The sequence below is a fragment of the Pristiophorus japonicus genome, chromosome 6 (assembly GCF_044704955.1).
Source record: "Pristiophorus japonicus isolate sPriJap1 chromosome 6, sPriJap1.hap1, whole genome shotgun sequence".
NCBI classification, from domain to species: Eukaryota; Metazoa; Chordata; class Chondrichthyes; family Pristiophoridae; genus Pristiophorus; species Pristiophorus japonicus.
This window is the reverse complement of record NC_091982.1, coordinates 10,274,433-10,293,020: the sequence shown is the minus strand read 5'-3', so window position 1 is coordinate 10,293,020 and position 18,588 is coordinate 10,274,433. Positions and strand designations below refer to the sequence as shown.

General features: G+C 45.7%; 1 protein-coding gene across 3 annotated transcripts in view; it reads left to right on the top strand.

Annotated features, from left to right (window-relative positions):
• Positions 1-18,588, top strand: part of dlg3 (discs, large homolog 3 (Drosophila)) — a 779,594-nt gene that overhangs the window by 552,300 nt on the left and 208,706 nt on the right. Inside the window, exon 1 of one of the 3 annotated variants that reach the window (XM_070882615.1) lies at positions 11,002-11,047. The exons of the other annotated variants lie outside the window; for them this stretch is intronic. Within the exon in view, the coding sequence (XP_070738716.1) occupies positions 11,016-11,047 (32 nt within the window). The 5' untranslated portion in view covers positions 11,002-11,015. Of the gene's footprint in view, positions 1-11,001; positions 11,048-18,588 lie in introns of those variants that run through there. 3 annotated transcript variants of the gene reach the window in all.

Genomic DNA, 18,588 nt, shown 5'->3' with positions numbered 1-18,588 from the left:
GCACGAGGCACAGACAGAAATCTGATTTCACTCCCCTGCCAACTGCTTTCACATTTCACACTGGAGCCACTTTTTTGGATATGACCCTCTCGCCGTCGTGCTCACAACTTGTTGCTTCTCCCTATCAGCATGCATCCTCTATGAAGCTTTCACATCTGCATACCCATTACAACAATCACACACTAACTCACTCCCTGTATTTCCAGGACAAGGTGGGAGAGGACCCGAACTTGGGGAAGTCCAGCTTGTGTACAAAGCCTCACCCAAATGGAGGCGGAATCCTTGGGAATAATCTGGGCAGGCAGCTCAAAGAGCATCGGCGATGGTGAGTTTCGAGGCCTTGTTCAGCAGGGCATCTGCCTATTACTCTGATCTTTTCTCTTTCCTCAAGCAATTTTACATACAGGCTGCAAGGCAACCTGGTGCTACATAGCTATTGACTAACCTTTCCTTTCCTGATTCCTCTTCCCTTTTTCTAGATCCATGCCTTGACTTGGACCCTGCAGAACAAGACTCTGAGACGGATAACCCTCCCGTAGAAGCACCAACACTCACTTAATCCCTAATGAGCACCAGTACAGTTTGAGGTGCATCACAGAGCACGTGAGCAAGGGCTAGTGAAAAGGACAGTCCAGGCAATGGCTTGCCAGACGACAAGCTCGGCTCCTAGCTCTGCTAAAGAGGACAAGTATAGAGTCTCAGCTTTCAAAAAAGAAATCTGCTTTCTGTGCACCAGCAATTGTTCAAGGTATTGGAGAGCCTGTCTAGGACCTGCTGTGCCATGTCTGTGAGTGTGATGGAGCTAGTGGGCTCTTTTGTGCAAGGCATAAGGAAAACCTTTTTATGCAACGAGTGGTTAGGATTTGGAATGCACTGCCTGATAGGGTGGTGGAAACAGATTTAACAATAGCTTTCAAAGGGAATTGGATAAAAAAACTTGAAGGAGAAAAATTTGCAGGGATGTAGGGAAAGAGCAGGGGAGTCCTGCAGGCTCAATTGGCTGAATGGCCTCCTTCTGAGCTGTACTATTCTATGGGCTAGAACCTCCACTTTTGTGCTTATCGCCCAAAAATGGGAATTATTTCTGGCATGGGTGGTAAAAAAGGGTTTTCAGATCGCTGGTTTCTCGCCCATTCTCAAAGCACCTAGTCTCCACTTTTGAAAATGGGCGTTACCGCGAGCGATATCAAATGGGCGGTAGCGTTAAATTTTTTTGACCTTCTGCCATAAAGTGGGGCCGTCCTTAGCAACGGCATGGCAACGCTTGATTCCCGCGATTCAGGAGGTCAAGGGTCATCATGACATGCGCAGAAGAGGAGACAGAGAGAAAGGGAGCTCAGAGGCACTGAAAGCGTGTGTGGCTGTGGTGTGTGCTTGTCTGGCTGTTGTGAGAGGCACGAGGGAGATTCACCAGCAGCAAAAAGCCTACTAAGTACCAAGAACATAGTTGGCACCAAGTTTTTGTCCAACAAATAAGATATAACATGGAAGGGATGGAGGAGGCCCTGGAGCTGGTAGCCAGGAACACTGGTGGCAGAGGGCTCCCAGTGGTCCCGGAGCGCGACACTGCACCCCAAGGTGACGCTCCCCCATTGCCAACCAGACAAGAGAGTCAGCAGCAACATCTTGCTTCTGGCTCGGAGCACGTTCCCACCTCAGGACCGTCCTCTCCCGTATCCGTCCAAGCAGCAGGTCGGCCGTCACCCACCACCCCCCCCCCCCCCCCTCGCCTCCCCCAGTGAAGCATCGCCTGAGGAGCTCCTCGGCCAGGTGGCTTGGAGTCAGGAGGGGAAGGGGTAGAGATGGGGAGGAGAAGCAGGGGGGGTTGGGAGGGTTGGTTTGTACAGAAATACTGATGGTTTCAGACTAATGTTCGGTTTAAATGTTTTTTATTTAACAAACCCTTGTTGCACATTGGCTCGGATAGCTGCACTGTTACACATTGGTGATTCCTTAACATCAAAGGGTATAATTACACTTAACTTCATTCAACTTAGACTCTAATTGTCACCAAGGTGATGCCCACCATTGATGTATGACCTGCACACCCCGCAGTGTGTCAGCCTTGTAAATAACACCAACGTTCTTTCAGGCAAAGCGATCATTGATGAGCTCCTGATGTAAGAGTCTTGCAGCTATCATGCCACCACGGGCCCTTTCATGTGGTCTACAGGGGGGCGGGGGCATGGCTTCAGTGTCAGCCTGATTGTTTGGGCCGATGTCAGTATCCGCCTCTTTGTCCTCCTCTTCCTCTCTCTGGTGAGGTGGACTGTCAGACTCATCAGGCAATTCTTGTCCCCTCCTGATAGCCAAGTTGTGCAGCATGGAGCACACCACCACAAATTGAGCTACCTGCTCAGGGTGGTATTGGACCTCGCCTCCTGAGTGGTCTGGGCATCTAAAGCGCTGCGTCAACACTCCAATGGTTTTCTCCATGATATTGCGAGTTGCTCTGTGGCTCTTGTTGTATTGCCTCTCGGCTTCGGTGTGGGTGTCACGCAGGGGGGTCATCAGCCAGGTGGCGAGGCCATATCCTTTGTCAGCAAGCATCCAGCTTTGACCTTATGGCTGATTGTTAAACAAGTCAGATATAGTGCTCTCACACAGGATGTGAGCATCATGGGTGCTGCCTGGAAATTGAGCATTCACTGCCAGTATAATTTGCTGGTGGTCGACAACCAGCTGGACATTCAGGGCATGGAATCTCTTGCGGTTCCTGAAAACCTCTGCATCCGAAAAGGTACCCGCATCGCGATGTGCGTACAGTCTATTGCTCCCTACACCTTGGGGAAGTTTGCAATTCTGGAGAATCCTAGAGTCCTCTTACTCTGTGCCTCCCTGGTCATAGGGAAGCTGATCAAGTCCCTCCTGCGTGCGTACAGAGCTTCAGTGACCTGTCTAATACAGCAATGTGTGGCATACTGAGAAAGTCTGCAAATGTCTCCAGCTGTGACCTAAAAAGAACCCGAGGCATAGAACGACAGTGCCGCGGTGACTTTGACCTCGACGGACAGTGCAGTACTGATGGTGCTGGCAGGCTGCAGATCTGCCCTTACCAGCTGGCATACCTCAGTGATAACCTCTTTGTGGAAGCGCAGTCTCCGAAGGCAAGTGGTGTCAGGCAAGTCGAGGTAAGAATGCTTCTCCTTGTACTTGCGGGGGTGTAACATCTGGTTCTCCTCATCAGTCTGTCACGTCTTACATTGGGCACATAATGCAGTGCAGCGTTCCTTCGGCGATGTCAAGTCTGCTGCATGTAATTGGTCACCAAGAGAGGGTTTTCCACCGATTGGTCACAAACAAGGAATGTCCCGACAAACACACCTCTTCAATTCCAATCGGTCAGTGTGGTCAAGATGTTTTTAGAGATGTTCACATCAATTCCAACGACCTGCAGAATACATCCGAACACCGCCGAGGTTAAAGCACAGCAGCCTTTTAAAGGACGCGACATGCGATCTAGAACATGGCGTCCATAACGCTGTGATTAGTTCCGGTTAGTTCCACTTTGTCTGGGCGTTTTTTGGGGCGAGCGATATTGTGGGCGATATGTGTGTGAGGTGGTGAAATTGACACTGGGCGATCGCATGGCCACTAGTTTCGGTAAATGTGCTCTTTACGACAAAAAAAAGTGGGCGGGCGTTAATATTGAATCTCGGCGTTAAATCAGTGCGGAAAGTAACGCTGGGCGATATTATGGGTGTTGATTTCGCCCATTCTGATGATTCCGTCCAAAAAAAGTGGGCGGGCAGTAATATTTTTTCCTGCCGTTAAGCACATGGGGAAAGTAACGCTTGGTGATAAGTTTCCTAAAAATGCCCGTCAGTTTCCATATGGGTATTATACGTTATTTCAGTGATAAAATGGGCATTAAGTGGGTGTTAAGCATGCCAAAAAAAATGGAGGTTCTAGCCCTATGATTCTAGGAAGGCATTAGCATGCCATGGAACATGTGCTATGGACACTTTGTACATGGGTCTGTGTCACCAGTTCTTGCGGCTTTGATTGAAGCTCAAACAGGTGCTATGCAAGTTCTGGGTTCCACCATCTCCACTGCCTTCAAAAGGTTGGGAGAACCCGTTGTTAGGGGCTTCAATCATTTCACAGATCTCCTGCACTCAGTGGGAGTGATGAGCCACAGACCCATGGAAGTGGAACATGTTGCCATGTATCAGGACGATAGCACAGCTACTGATTTGCCACCCTCTCAACCAATACCCGCCAGTATGCCAGAAAGCCAGCTGAACCAGACTACCCTGGAAGCAGGCTGCAGTTGGGCAGCTATAGGTTGCTGACCACAAGTACCTCAGGGGCCCTCATCTAAACATCAGCATCCTTCCACCATCCATGCTGAAGCCACTACGGAAGTACCTTGTAGGAGCACAAGATTAGCCACAAAAAAACCTTAAGAAAAGCACTCTGGACTAATACACGGTTGAAAATACTGTTTGACGGCAGATGTACCAGCAATTAACATGTCAATTTGTTACAAATCACCTGCAATGTAGCTCTGTAGTGGCGATCGAGCCTGCAGTGTCCTGTATATTAATGTTGGTCAGAGGTTGGAAGTACTCTATTGGAGGGTGGAAGAATTTGTGGAGATGCTGTTGAGCAGTGTTAATGCAGGGGTGGAAGGAAGGAGTTGATCAGCTAAATCTGTGGTCAATGAACTGTTGCCAAAGAGCTCTGGCTGCAGATAGGTGCTGTGACTGTCCGGCTTCTGCTCCATCCTCGCTGTCATCGAACCCTTCCTCAACAGATGGCGGATTCTTCTTGTGCAGGCTCCATTTGCTGTCCTTGTTGCACAGAATCTGTGGCCATTTGAGCATTGGAATGGTCTCCTCGATGATGACTGTAGTGGTCCCATGGCTCGGGTTCAGTTTTCTTTCAGCCAGCGAGTATGGGTTTCAAAGAGGCATGATGAGCCCAAAAAAAGAGAATAACCCTTGTCCCCAAACAGTCAACCTTTGACTTGCTGGGCTGGGTCAAAGATGGGGGGCTGGCACCGTATGTAGGCATCAAAGCAGCTGTCTAGAAAATGGTCATAGATCTATATGATGTGTTGATGGTGATCACTCACCAACTCAACATTAAGACAGCCTTACAAAAGCAAAATACTGCGGTTGCTGGAATCTGAAATAAAAACAGAAAATGCTGGAAACTCCACAGATGCTGCTTGACCTGCTGAGATTTCCAGCATTTTCTGATTTTATTACTAAGTCGGCCTTTCCTGTTCATGAAGACTGCTGGTTCATTTGGAGGTGATCTGACGCCTGCATGGGTGCAGTCAATCAAGGCCTGAACTTGGGGAAGCCTGCAATGGTAGTAAAACCTAGAGTCTTTTTCTGCTGGCAGCCATGAGGAACATTATAAATTTGTTGGCTTTGGCAAAAAAAAGTGTCAGCGGTCTGCTGCAGTCTATAGAGAGCCGGAGGCAAAATAAATTAGCAGAACATAGTTACTTTCACTGCCACAGACAATGCATGGCCATCTGGGAGAGAAGCTGCACAGGTCTCTGACAGTCTCTTTGGAGAAGCTGATGAACTCCTCCTGGGAGTTATGGGCAGGATAAGGATACCTACAAGCAGTCCTCCCCCTTTGTGGTCTCCTCACAGCCCTAAGTGCAGCTGGTTGAGGTTCCCAGACCTCTGCTGCTGTTTCTGCTACTCTTCCTCCTCTTCCTCCAACCAGTGTAGTTAGGTGACTCCAATGTTGAACACGGCACATTCCCTCTCTGAGCTTCTTGAAGGTTTTGAAGCAGACTAAAGCACCTTCCAACATTATACACTCACCTGAAAAAAATCCAGCCAGGCAGGTGAACTGCAAAGATATCCCAATGAATATTCCAATAAAAATCCAGCGGCAGTTGGCGAGAGGTGGGAGCAGCGTCGGAGCGGCCTATAAAGGCCCAGCGGGTGTTCCACAGGCAGCGGCAGTTGGTGAGAGGCGGGAGCAGCGTCGGAGCAGCCTATAAAGGCCCAGCGGGTGTTCCACAGGCAGTGGTAGTTGGTGAGAGGCGGGAGCAGCGTCGGAGCGGCCTATAAAGGCCCAGCGGGTGTTCCACAGGTAGCAGCAGTTGGTGAGAGGCGGGAGCAGCGTCGGAGCAGCCTATAAAGGCCCAGCGGGTGTTCCACAGGCAGTGGTAGTTGGTGAGAGGCGGGAGCAGCGTCGGAGCGGCCTATAAAGGCGTACTTGTACAGCTACAGCGGAGAGAAAGCAAAAAAGAAGTAGAAAGGAATCAAAAGGTGACGTCACAGCCAATGGGGTAAGTGATTGGCTGGTGATTGGTGAGAAGCTTTTCTTTTTATTTTTTATATCAGTAAGTAAACTGTAACATTGTTATTACCAATTTAAGGGTATCTAAGGGTTAAGGCATGGCAGGAGAGCTCGGTCACGTGATATGCTCCTCCTGTGCCATGTGGGAACTCAGGGACGCTTCCGGTGTCCCTGACGACTACGTGTGTAAGAAGTGTATCCGCCTCCATCTCCTGATGGACCGCGTTGCGGAATTGGAGCTGAGGGTGGATTCACTCTGGAGCATCCACAATGCTGAGAATGACATAAGTGGCACGTGTAGTGAGTTGGTCTTACCGCATGAGAAGGATCCACAGCCAGCTAGGGAATGGAAGACCAGCAGGCAGAGTAGTACAAAGAAGGTAGTGCAGGGGTCCCGTCTGGTCATCCCCCTGCAAAACAGATACACTGTTTTGAGTGCTGTTGAGGGAGATGACTCATTAGGGGAGAGCAACAGCAGCCAAGTTCATGGCACCGTGGCTGGCTCTGTTGTACAGGAGGGCATAAAAAAGAGTGGGAGAGCGATAGTGATAGGGGATTCAATCATAAGGGGAATAGATAGGCGTTTCTGCGGCCGCAATCGAGACTCCAGGATGGTATGTTGCCTCCCTGGTGCAAGGGTCAAGGATGTCTCCAAGCGAGTGCAGGACATTCTGAAAAGGGAGGGAGAACAGCCAGTTGTCGTGGTGCACATTGGTACCAACGACATAGGTAAAAAAAGGGATAAGGTCCTACGAGACGAATTTAGGGAGCTAGGAGTTAAATTAAAAAGTAGGACCTCAAAAGTAGTAATCTCGGGATTGCTACCAGTGCCACGTGCTAGTCAGAGTAGGAATCGCAGGATAGCACAGATGAATACGTGGCTTGAGCAGTGGTGCAGCAGGGAGGGATTCAAATTCGTGCGGCATTGGAGCCGGTTCTGGGGGAGGTGGGACCAGTACAAACCGGACGGTCTGCACTTGGGCAGGAACGGAACCAATGTCCTAGGGGGGAGTGTTTGCTAGTGCTGTTGGTGAGGAGTTAAACTACTATGGCAGGGGGATGGGAACCAATACAGGGAGACAGAGGGAAACAAAAAGGAGACAAAAACAAAAGACAGAAAAGAGATGAGTAAAAGTGGAGGGCAGAGAAACCAAAGGCAAGAAACAAAAAGGGCCACTGAATATAAAAGGGCTGCAGGAGGGGTAAAAACTAAAAATCATGGTTTAAAAACTAGGATGAAAACACTCTACCTAAATGCACGCAGCATTAGAAATAAAGTAAATGAGTTGACGGCACAAATCATTACAAATGGGTATGATTTGGTGGCCATTACAGAAAAATGGTTGCAAGGTGGCCAAGACTGGGAATTAAACATACAGGGGTATCTGACGATTCAGAAAGAAAGGCAAGAAGGGAAAGGATGTGGGATAGCGCTGTTAATAAAGGATGATATCAGGGCAGTTGTGAGGGATGATATTGGCTCCAATGAACAAAATGTTGAATCATTGTGGGTGGAGATTAGAGATAGAAAGGGGAAAAAGTCACTGGTCGGCGTAGTTTATAGGCCCCCAAATAATAACTTCATGGTGGGGCGGGCAATAATCAAGGGAATAATGGAGGCATGTGAAAAAGGAACGGCAGTAGTTATGGGGGATTTTAACCTACATATCGATTGGTCAAATCAAATCGCAGGGGGTAGCCTGGAGGAGGAATTCATAGAATGCACACGGGATTGTTTCTTAGAACAGTATGTAACAGAGCCTACAAGGGAGCAAGCCATTTTGGATCTGGTCCTGTGTAACGAGACAGGAAAAATAAACGATCTCCTCGTAAAAGATCCTCTCGGAATGAGTGATCACAATATGGTTGAATTTGTAATACAGATTGAGGATGAGGAAGTTGTGTCAGAAACGAGCGTACTATGCTTAAACAAAGGGGACTACAGTGGGATGAGGGCAGAGTTGGCTAAAGTAGACTGGAAACAAGGACTAAACGGTGGCACAATTGAGGAACAGTGGAGGATTTTTAAGGAGCTCTTTCATAATGCGCAACAAAAATATATTCCAGTGAAAAAGAAGGGCGGCAAGAGAAGAGATAACCAGCCGTGGATAACCAAGGAAATAAAGGAAAGTATCAAATCAAAGACCAATGCGTATAAGGTGGCCAAGGTTAGTGGGAAACTAGAGGATTGGGAAAATTTTAAGCAACAGCAAAGAATGACTAAAAAAGCAATAAAGAAAGGGAAGATAGATTACGAAGGTAAACTTGCGCAAAACATAAAAACAGATAGTAAAAGCTTTTACAGATATATAAAATGGAAAAGAGTGACTAAAGTAAATGTTGGTCCCTTAGAAGATGAAAAGGGGGATTTAATAATGGGAAATGGCTGAGACCTTAAACAATTATTTTGCTTCCGTCTTCACAGTGGAAGACACAAAAACCATGCCAAAAATTGCTGGTCATAGGAATGTGGGAAGGGAGGACCTTGAGATGATCACTATCACTAGGGAGGTAGTGCTGGACAGACTAATGGGACTGAAGGTAGACAAGTCCCCTGGTCCTGATGAAATGCATCCCAGGGTATTAAAAGAGATGGCGGAAGTTATAGCAGATGTATTTGTTATAATCTACCAAAATTCTCTGGACTCTGGGGAGGTACCAGCGGATTGGAGAGCAGCTAATGTAACGCCTCTGTTTAAAAAAGGGGCAGGCAAAAGGCAGGTAACTATAGGTCGGTTAGTTTAATATCTGTAGTGGGGAAAATGCTTGAAACTATCATTAAGGAAGAAATAGCGGGACATCTGGATAGGAATAGTGCAATCAAGCAGACGCAGCATGGATTCATGAAAGGGAAATCATGTTTAACTAACTTACTGGAATTCTTTGAGGATATAACGAGCATGGTGGATAGAGGTGTACCGATGGATGTGGTGTATTTAGATTTCCAAAAGGCATTCGATAAGGTGCCACACAAAAGGTTACTGCAGAAGATAAAGGTACGCGGAGTCAGAGGAAATGTATTAGCATGGATAGAGAATTGGCTGGCTAACAGAAAGCAGAGAGTCGGGATAAATGGGTTCTTTTCCGGTTGGAAATCAGTGGTTAGTGGTTAGTGGTGTGCCACAGGGATCAGTACTGGGACCACAACTGTTTACAATATACATAGATGACCTGGAAGAGGGGACAGAGTGTAGTGCAACAAAATTTGCAGATGACACTAAGATTAGTGGGAAAGCGGGTTGTGTAGAGGACTCAGAGAGGCTGCAAGGAGATTTGGATAGGTCAAGCGAATGGGCTAAGGTTTGGCAGATGGAATACAATGTCGGAAAGTGTGAGGTCATCCACCTTGGGGAAAAAAAACAGTAAAAGGGAATATTATTTGAATGGGGAGAAATTACAACATGCTGTGGTGCAGAGGGACCTGGGGGTCCTTGTGCATGAATCCCAAAAGGTTAGTTTGCAGGTGCAGCAGGTAATCAGGAAGGCAAATGGAATGTTGGCCTTCATTGTGAAAGGGATGGAGTACAAAAGCAGGGAGGTGTTGCTGCAACTGTATAAGGTATTGGTAAGGCCGCACCTGGAGTATTGCGTGCAGTTTTGGTCACCTTACTTAAGGAAGGATATACTAGCTTTGGAAGGGGTACAGAGACGATTCACTAGGCTGATTCGAGAAATGAGGGGGTTACCTTATGATGATAGATTGAGTAGACTGGGTCTTTACTCCTTGGAGTTCAGAAGGATGAGGGGTGATGTTATAGAAACATTTAAAATCATGAAAGGGATAGACAGGATAGAGGCAGAGAGGTTGTTTCCATTGATGGGGGAGACTAGAACTAGGGGGCACAGCCTCAAATTACGGAGGAGCCAATTTAAAACCGAGTTGAGAAAGAATTTCTTCTCCCAGAGGGTTGTGAATCTGTGGAATTCTCTGCCCAAGGAAGCAGTTGAGGCTAGCTCATTGAATGTTTTCAAGTCAAAGATAGATAGATTTTTAAGCAATAAGGGAATTAAGGGTTACGGGGAGAGGGCGGGTAAGTGGAGCTGAGTCCACGACCAGATCAGCCATGATCTTATTGAATGGCGGAGCAGGCTCGAGGGGCTAGATGGCCTACTCCTGTTCCTAATTCTTATGTTCTTATGTTCTTATCTGAGTACTTGTAGGTGAGTGCCCCTTTAAATAGCACTTCCAAATGCCAATTCGTGGCTGTTCTGTTAAAGAGTACTTGGCTGGTCCAGCACTATGCACTACTTCTGCTTTTTCCATTGAAAATGGCATTGGGGTTCTGTTAATATTACAAGACCCCAATTTAAATACTTTAATGAGGCTAGCCCCTGCTTCAGGCAGGCACCTATGCTGCTCTCATGAAGGCCCCACATAAAATGGTGGTGGGTGGATCGGGAATGACAACAGAGCAATGAGTGCCGAACTGAATTTTTTTTTAGTCCTACAGCACTATTCACATCCGCTGGAGGTAGTTAAAATCAATCCCTTATCATCTTCTGTCTCTGTGCCGACATATTTCAGTATCCTGATCTCTTTCTCTCTCTCTCCCTGTCTCTGCTGTTGGAATTGAGTATCTTTATCTCTCTGGGCAGTGCATTTGGGTATTCTAATCACTGTGCTATAGGATTGGAATGCAGTCCGCCTGTAGGTGGAGTGACTGATTATGTAACACGCAGTTGTGTTACAAAGGTTACAATCAAGGAGTTCAGGGTGTGGGCTGAAAACCGGAACTATTATGGCTCAAGACATTCAACACCAAGGGGCTGAGTGAGTACTGGGATATTCTATGATATTCTTCAGATCAGTAATAAATTGCACGGTGCTTAGAAATGTAGTAAAGATGAAGGCCAGCTACTAACAGGGAACTGTTAATTTGCACCTTTAGGAAAGTATTTCCTGGTTATGGAGCAGGCTGCAGGTCCCTGAGCATTTGGGGCGGCACACTGTACAGAAAGCAGCAAACGCAAAAACGACATTTCAATCACTCCCAGTTAGCACAACTTTCTCACTCACCCTGTCTGCTAGTCATTTAGATTCTACACAATTGTACTGTAATTCTTAAGTGTTAGTATTGCAATGCAAGTTGAGGGAGTGCAATTATAAATTGAAACTTGTTGATTTAACCCTGTAGAACTCAAACGTCTGCATTTGTAATATTGTGTGGAATTTCAGGTACGCTACCTTGAAAACCACATTGATGCATCGTAGAATTCTAAAAGAACAACCAGAGATTACATGACTTAAAACTGTAAATTGTGAAGAGGGACTATCAGAACTCCCAACTCTACAGCAGTCCCTCAGGACTTCACTGAAGCTTATATTGGGTAATATTTGCAAGGCCCTGCACCTCCACTGGGGCCTTGCACACAGCTAGCAAATATTGGAAGATTGCTGTCGTGCTGCCCATAATTTTTGATTCATTGCTTTCAATGCATACCTGTAGTTTTTAATATATCTGTACTTCTCCAATATTCTCTGGCAGCATGTGAAATTTACCCCTACATGGCTAAAGTCCTGATATGGGACTCAAATCCACAAACTTCTGACTCTGAAGCAAGATGCTATGAACTGTGCCAAGATAGCACACAAAGAGAGTTGCTTTAGAGAGAGACAAAGTACATTAGAGTGAGAGAGAACAACTGCCCATTAATAACTACCAATGGAAACTGATTAGCAGTGTGCCAGTTCTGAGAAGCGCATCAGTATTGTCACACTATTAGAGGGTTTAATATTTGGGTTTAGAGTGCCCTGAGAGGAGGAAATGTTCTAAATGATTTTTCAATGCATTTTACTTGGATGAATGCTGGGCTTTTACAGCTAACAGAGGAATCGTGCCAAGGTAGCAGAATTACCTGTGACTGGATCCTATGATTTTTGTTCCTGAAATTTTAATAGAAATGAAATATCAATTCTGGTCTTGTGTCTTTTAAACAACCCCATTCCTCTTAGGCATGACTAGAATCCTGTTCTCTGTCAGCCTTAGCAATCACAACTCCAGCTATGTGTTCTAATTGTTAAAGGATGCAGGAGAGCATATTAATCTTTATTGTGTTTACCTGAGCCAGGAGTGGTCTGGCACAAATTCCAATAGTTTGGGCAGTATATATACTAATTGAACTTAATCTCTGAAAATTGCCCAAATTCTCTGAGGATTTGAAAGATACTGGGGAGTGAGGTGTTTTGGAATAGTTTTCTATGGTAGTATGCCATGGAATTAAATAGAACTTACAGCACAGAAACAGACCTTTCGGCCCTCGGTTTATGCTCCATGAGCCTCTTCATCGATCCCTATCAGCATATGCTTCTATTCCTTTCATCCTCATGTACTGGGTTGCCAGGGGTTCTATGGCCAAGGCTCAGAGGAAGGGGGATAGGGGAATAGCCATGTTTGGTTCCTTGATGGAGGGAGAGTTCAGGGCACCGGAGATAATTATTGCTTATTATGGATGTGAAGTGTGAACACAGGATTTTAATCTATCTCCTAAGTGGGTCACGAAAAATCATTTTCTCAAGTGTCTTGAGGAGGAACTGCAACTCCACCAAGTGAAATATATTTTCTGGGTCCAGCGTACCAGGACACATGTGTTGATGATATTACATTTGGTGCATCACGCTCAATAGCGCCACGTTTGTTATGTCTACGTGGAATAGCCAGGAGTTAACTGCATCTTGTCTGGAGGCCAGGATTTTGATCAGAACTTTATATTCAGCATTAAGCTGGGTTGTGGATTGGTATGAACTGCACTGGGAGGTTTCTTCCTTTTTGATGTATTAATGTGATTGTAGCTGCCTTAGAGGTGGCTGGCAAGATTTTGGCTCCAGTACTTGATGGAGAAGTTGCAACAGATGGTACTGAATCCTGAAAACAAGGCTCTGTAAAATTCAGCAGGGTAACTCTAAGGTCCTGGGATGCCCTAGATTGAATGCTTTTTCTGCCAGCTGGAACTTGCTGGCTGAGATTGGGATATCACACAACTGGTCATTCCTGGGAGAGTACTACTGGATACAGTAGCATAATGGTTATGTTACTGGACTAATGCTCTAGAGTCTCGAGTTCAAATCCCACCACAGCAGCTGTGGAATTTAAAATCAGTTAATTCAACAAATCTGTAATGAAAAGTATTAGTAAAGGTGACCATGAAACCGGATTGTCATAAAAACCCATCTGGTTCACTAATGTCCTTTAGGAAAGGAAATCTGCCATCTTTACCTGATCTGGCCTATATGTGATGCCAGACCCCTAGCAATGTGGTTGACTCTTAACTGCCCTCTGAAATGGCCTAGCAAGCCACTCAGCTGTACCAAACCGCTACAAGAAACAATAATGAGAATAAAACCAGACAGACCACACAGCATCGACCGGGGCACCGGCTTCAGACACGACAACAGCACATCCAGCCCAGTCAACCCAGCAAAGTCTTTCTCACTATTATCTGGGGACTTATGCCAAAATTGGGAGAGCTGTCCCATAGATTGGTCAAACAACAGCCTGACATAGTCATATTCACAGAATCATACCTTTCAGCCAATGACCCAGTCTCCTCCATCACCATCACTGGGTATGTCCTGTCCCACCGGCAGGACACACCCACCGGAGTTGGTGGCACAGTGGTATACAGTCAGGAGGGAGTGGCCCTGGGAGTCCTCAACATTGATTCTGGACCCTATGAAGTCTCAGGGTTTCAGGTAAAGCATGGGCAAGGAAACCTCGTGCTGATTACCACCTACGACCTCCCTCAGCTGATGAATCAGTACTGCTCCATGTTGAACACCACTTGGAAGAAGCAGTGAAGGCACAGAGTGTACTCTGGGTGGGGACGTCAATGTCCATTACCAAGAGTGGCTCAGTAGCACCACTACTGACCGAGCTGGCTGAGTCCTGCAGGAGATAGCTGCCAGACTGGGCCTGGGGCAAATGGTGAGAGAACCAACACGAGGGGAAAAACCTACTTGATCTCATCCTCACCAGTCTACCTGTCGCAGATGCATTTCTCCATGACAGCATTGTCCTTGTGGAGATGAAGTCCTGTCTACACACTGAGAACAACGTCCATCATGTTATGTGGCACTACCACCATGATAAATGGGAATAGATTCAGAATAGATCTAGCAGCTCAAAACTGGGCATCCATGAGGCACTGTGGGCTATCAGCAGCAGCAGAATTGTATTCTACCACAATCTGTAACCTCATGGCCTGGCATATCCCTCACTACCATTATCATCAAGCCAGGGGACCAACCCTGGTTCAATGAGAAGTGCAGAAGAGCATCAGGTGTACCTAAAAATGAAATGTCAACTTGGGGAAGCTGCAACATAGGACTACACAGTGGAAGCAACATGCTATAGACAGCTAAGTAATCCCACAACCAACGGATCAGATCAAAGCTCTGCAGTCCTGCAACAACCAGTCATGACTAGTGTTATGTATGTAACTATGTAATACTTGCCACCAGAGGGCACGACTGTTGGAGTCCTAATGGTCACCTGCACACACGTGCAAGGCCAGTATAAAAGATTGGCGGCCATGTTGTTTAGGCACTCTGGAGTTGTAATAAAGACTAAGGTCACACTAAGTTTAGCTCACAGTACTCAGCCTCGTGGAGTTCTTGTATACGTAACAAATGGTGGTGGACAATTAAGCAATTAATGGGAGGAGGAGGCTCCATGAATATTTTCATCCCCAATGATGGCAGAGCCCAGCATGCGAGTGCAAAAGACAAGGCTGAAGCATTTGCAAACCATCTTCAGCCAGAAGTGCCAAGTGGATAATCCATCTCGGCCTCCTCCTGTGGTCCCCACCATCACAGATGCCAGTCTTCTGCCAATTTGATTCACTCCATGAGATATCAAGAAATGGCTGAGTACACTGGATACAGCAAATGCTATGGGCCCCGACAACATCCAGGCAGTCGTGCTGAAGGCTTGTGCTCCAGAACTAGCCGCACCGCTAGTCAAGCTGTTCCAATTCAGCTACAACAATAGCATCTACCTGACAATATGGAAAACTGCCCAGGTATGTCCTGTCTACAAGAAGCTAGACAAATCCAATCTAGCCAATTACCGCCCCATCAGTCTACTCTCAATCATCAGCTGGAAAAAGTTAGAGATGTAACAGATTGCAAGTACCTGCAGGGGCAGGGAAATGGGGGAGAGAAAGAAAGAACAAAAAGAAAGGTCTGTGATAAGGTGGAAGGGAGGAGAGATTAAATAACAAAAGGTATGATTGTACAAAGCAAAGGGAGATGGTAATGGGACGAGTAAAGAAACAGAAAATGGGACTAGAAGAGGTGTAAATGGGTATAGCAGAATCATCAGCAGCTGCCATGTGAAAATATAGGGACAGAAGTTATGGTCTGAAATTGTTGAACTTGATGTTGTGTCCAGAAGGCTGTAAAGTGCCTAATAGACAGTGTTCCTCAAGCTTATATTGAGCTCTGTGAGAGTGTAGTGTAATGGAGAATTAAAGTGATAGGCGAACGGAAGCTCAGGGCCGTGCTTATGGACTGAACAGAAGTGTCCTGCAAAGTGGTCACCCAATCTGTATTTGGTCTCCACTGTAGAGGAGACTGCATCGTGAGATGCTAATACACCATACTAAATTGCAAGAAGTACAAGTAAATAGCTGTTTCACCTAGAAGGAGTGTTTGGGGCTTTCAGTATTTGAATTTCCCCCTGAGGCTTTCATTACATAATAACTTTTTTTCACATGTCGGTGCTGTTCGTGAGTTGTCAGCTGTTTAGGAGTTGTGGCAGCTATTGTTTTGAAGCTGTTGTTCAGATTTTGCTAGTTCTCCAGGTTGGCATGTATGTAACTGGAATATACTGTATCAGTTGTAACCATAGCAAATGATACAGTACAATACAGTATTGCAGCATGCTGCAGCTGATATTCCAGCTGATCTTATTGCTCAAGTTTAGCAATCAAATTAGTTACATAGTAGTAGGTTTTAAAAGAAAATCAAATGTTACTAGTTTTCTAACATTATCGAACTGAATTTCAACAGTGATCATCTTACATTCTGCAAAATTGTTCTCAATTTTACTCACTATTGTGCGGTGATTCTTGGTTAATTTTTCTATGACACATCACTTTCATTTGATTAATTTATCCTGTGCCCATCCAACATTTTGGAGCTCTGTCAAAGAAAGGACTGGCTCAGCAGCTGGCTGTTGGAAAAAATAGGCTTTGAGCAGCAAAGCCCAACCTCTGCACTAGGATTAGGGTGTCGTATGATGAGGCCCTAGGTTGCTGATTTGCTTCAGTTGTCTGGAACACTTTGTCAACTATGTCATGTATTTCCCAGAGGCCAGTGTGCTACCTACCCATTGAGCCACAGCTAGTGAGATAACAGTATCACTCCCAAGGAAGAATGGCAGTTAGTAACATAGAAACAGCCTTCGAAACAATCTTCATTGATACTTTCTTTCTCTGAGCTACTGCACTGGGACATTTGCTGACCAGAATCACGCCCCTTCTATATGTCTGTCTGTTGGTCTTTACAGATTAAGCTTAAACAGCATAATATTTTAATTAGACCCAACATTTAGTGGATATTAAGGTGCAAATCCATGTGTGCTTCATAAATGTTCCTCTGCTTTTAATGGAATGTTTACACAGAACTATGATGTGTGGGAAGATATAATTATGTATAAAAATTTGTTTAACATTATGGAAATCAGTGTCACCAATAGAATAGATGAGATGAATTTATTGTGTGTGTGTATGCAGATGTGCTCTTGTGAGTCCAGCGTTCTTCTCAAGCCTGTGGGTCCTATTTTACCGAAGAGAAAATCAGGGGCTAGTGGCTTGAAATGCTCTTTTCTACTTCTGGGGAAACAGAAGCCTCCCTTCCCCACCTCCCTAACATCTAGCCAAAATAATTTGATGCATCAGCTTCCTGAGATTTTGCTGCCACAACCACCAAAGGATCAGAGGTGTGTTTCACTGACAGTTGTGCTAGGGTTGTCAACTCACCCTGATTGTCCAAGAGTCTCCCGGAATGGAAGATTAATTTTTCAGACACTGTTGCCAGCAATCAGGGAGAAGCATCTGCGATTCATTCTTGTATACATCACGCACGAAAGCTGCCAGCACGAAAGTTGAAATCCTTCCAGCTTCACGTCCTGACCATTATACCAGGAACCTATTTCCCTGCCTCTCGAGACTCCATATCCAGCTGTCAGTCTTAGGCTTCCATTCATTCCCTACCTGCCTTTTTTAAAAAACAGCCTGCAATTTCTTGGTAGCTGGTCCTGCTTCATCACCATAACTTTGTCAGAAGTCCAGTGCAGCTGCACTTCAGGCAAAGTTATCACAGGGGACCGAGTGAGACCAGCTAGCCACAAGAAAATTCCTATTCAACTGTGTTCAGAAGTGCCAACTGCAAATTAAATTACTAAGAAAAGTCTGGGCTCATTATCCTCTACATTATTTAAGGTCTGGCATTCATGGATTGTGTAATGGTTCAGGGTGACCAAGGCTGGGAACTCAACATCCAGGGGTATTCAATATTCAGGAAGGATAGACAGAAAGAAAAAGGAGTTGGGATAGCGATGCTGGTTAAAGAGGAGATTAACGCAATAGTAAGGAAGGACATTAACTTGGATGATGTGGAATCCGTATGGGTAGAGCTGCGGAACACCAAAGGGCAGAAAACGCTAGTGGGAGTTGTATACAGACCACCAAACAGTAGTAGTGAGGTTGGGGATGGCATCAAACAGGAAATTAGGGATGCGTGCAATAAAGGGACAACAGTTATCATGGGTGACTTTAATCTACATATAGATTGGGCTAACCAAACTGGTAGCAATACGGTAGAGGAGGATTTCCTGAGTGTATAAGGGATAGTTTTCCAGACCAAGATGTCAAGGAACCAACTAGAGAGCAGGCCATCATAGACTGGGTCTTGTGTAATGAGAGAGGAGTAATTGGCAATCTTGTTGTGCGAGGCCCCTTGGGGAAGAGTGACCATAATATGGTAGAATTCTTCATTAAGATGGAGAGTGACACAGTTAATTCAAAGACTAGGATCCTGAACTTAAACAAAGGTAACTTCGATGGTATGAGATGTGAATTGGCTAGGATAGACTGGCGAATGATACTTAAAGGGTTGACGGTGGATAGGCAATGGTAAACATTTAAAGATTACATGGATGAACTTCAACAATTGTACATTCCTGTCTGGCGTAACAATAAAACAGGGAAGGTGGCTCAACCGTGGCTAACAGGGGAAATTAGGGAGAGTGTTAAGTCCAAGGAAGAGGCATATAAATTGGCCAGAAAAGCAGCAAACTTGAAGACTGAGAG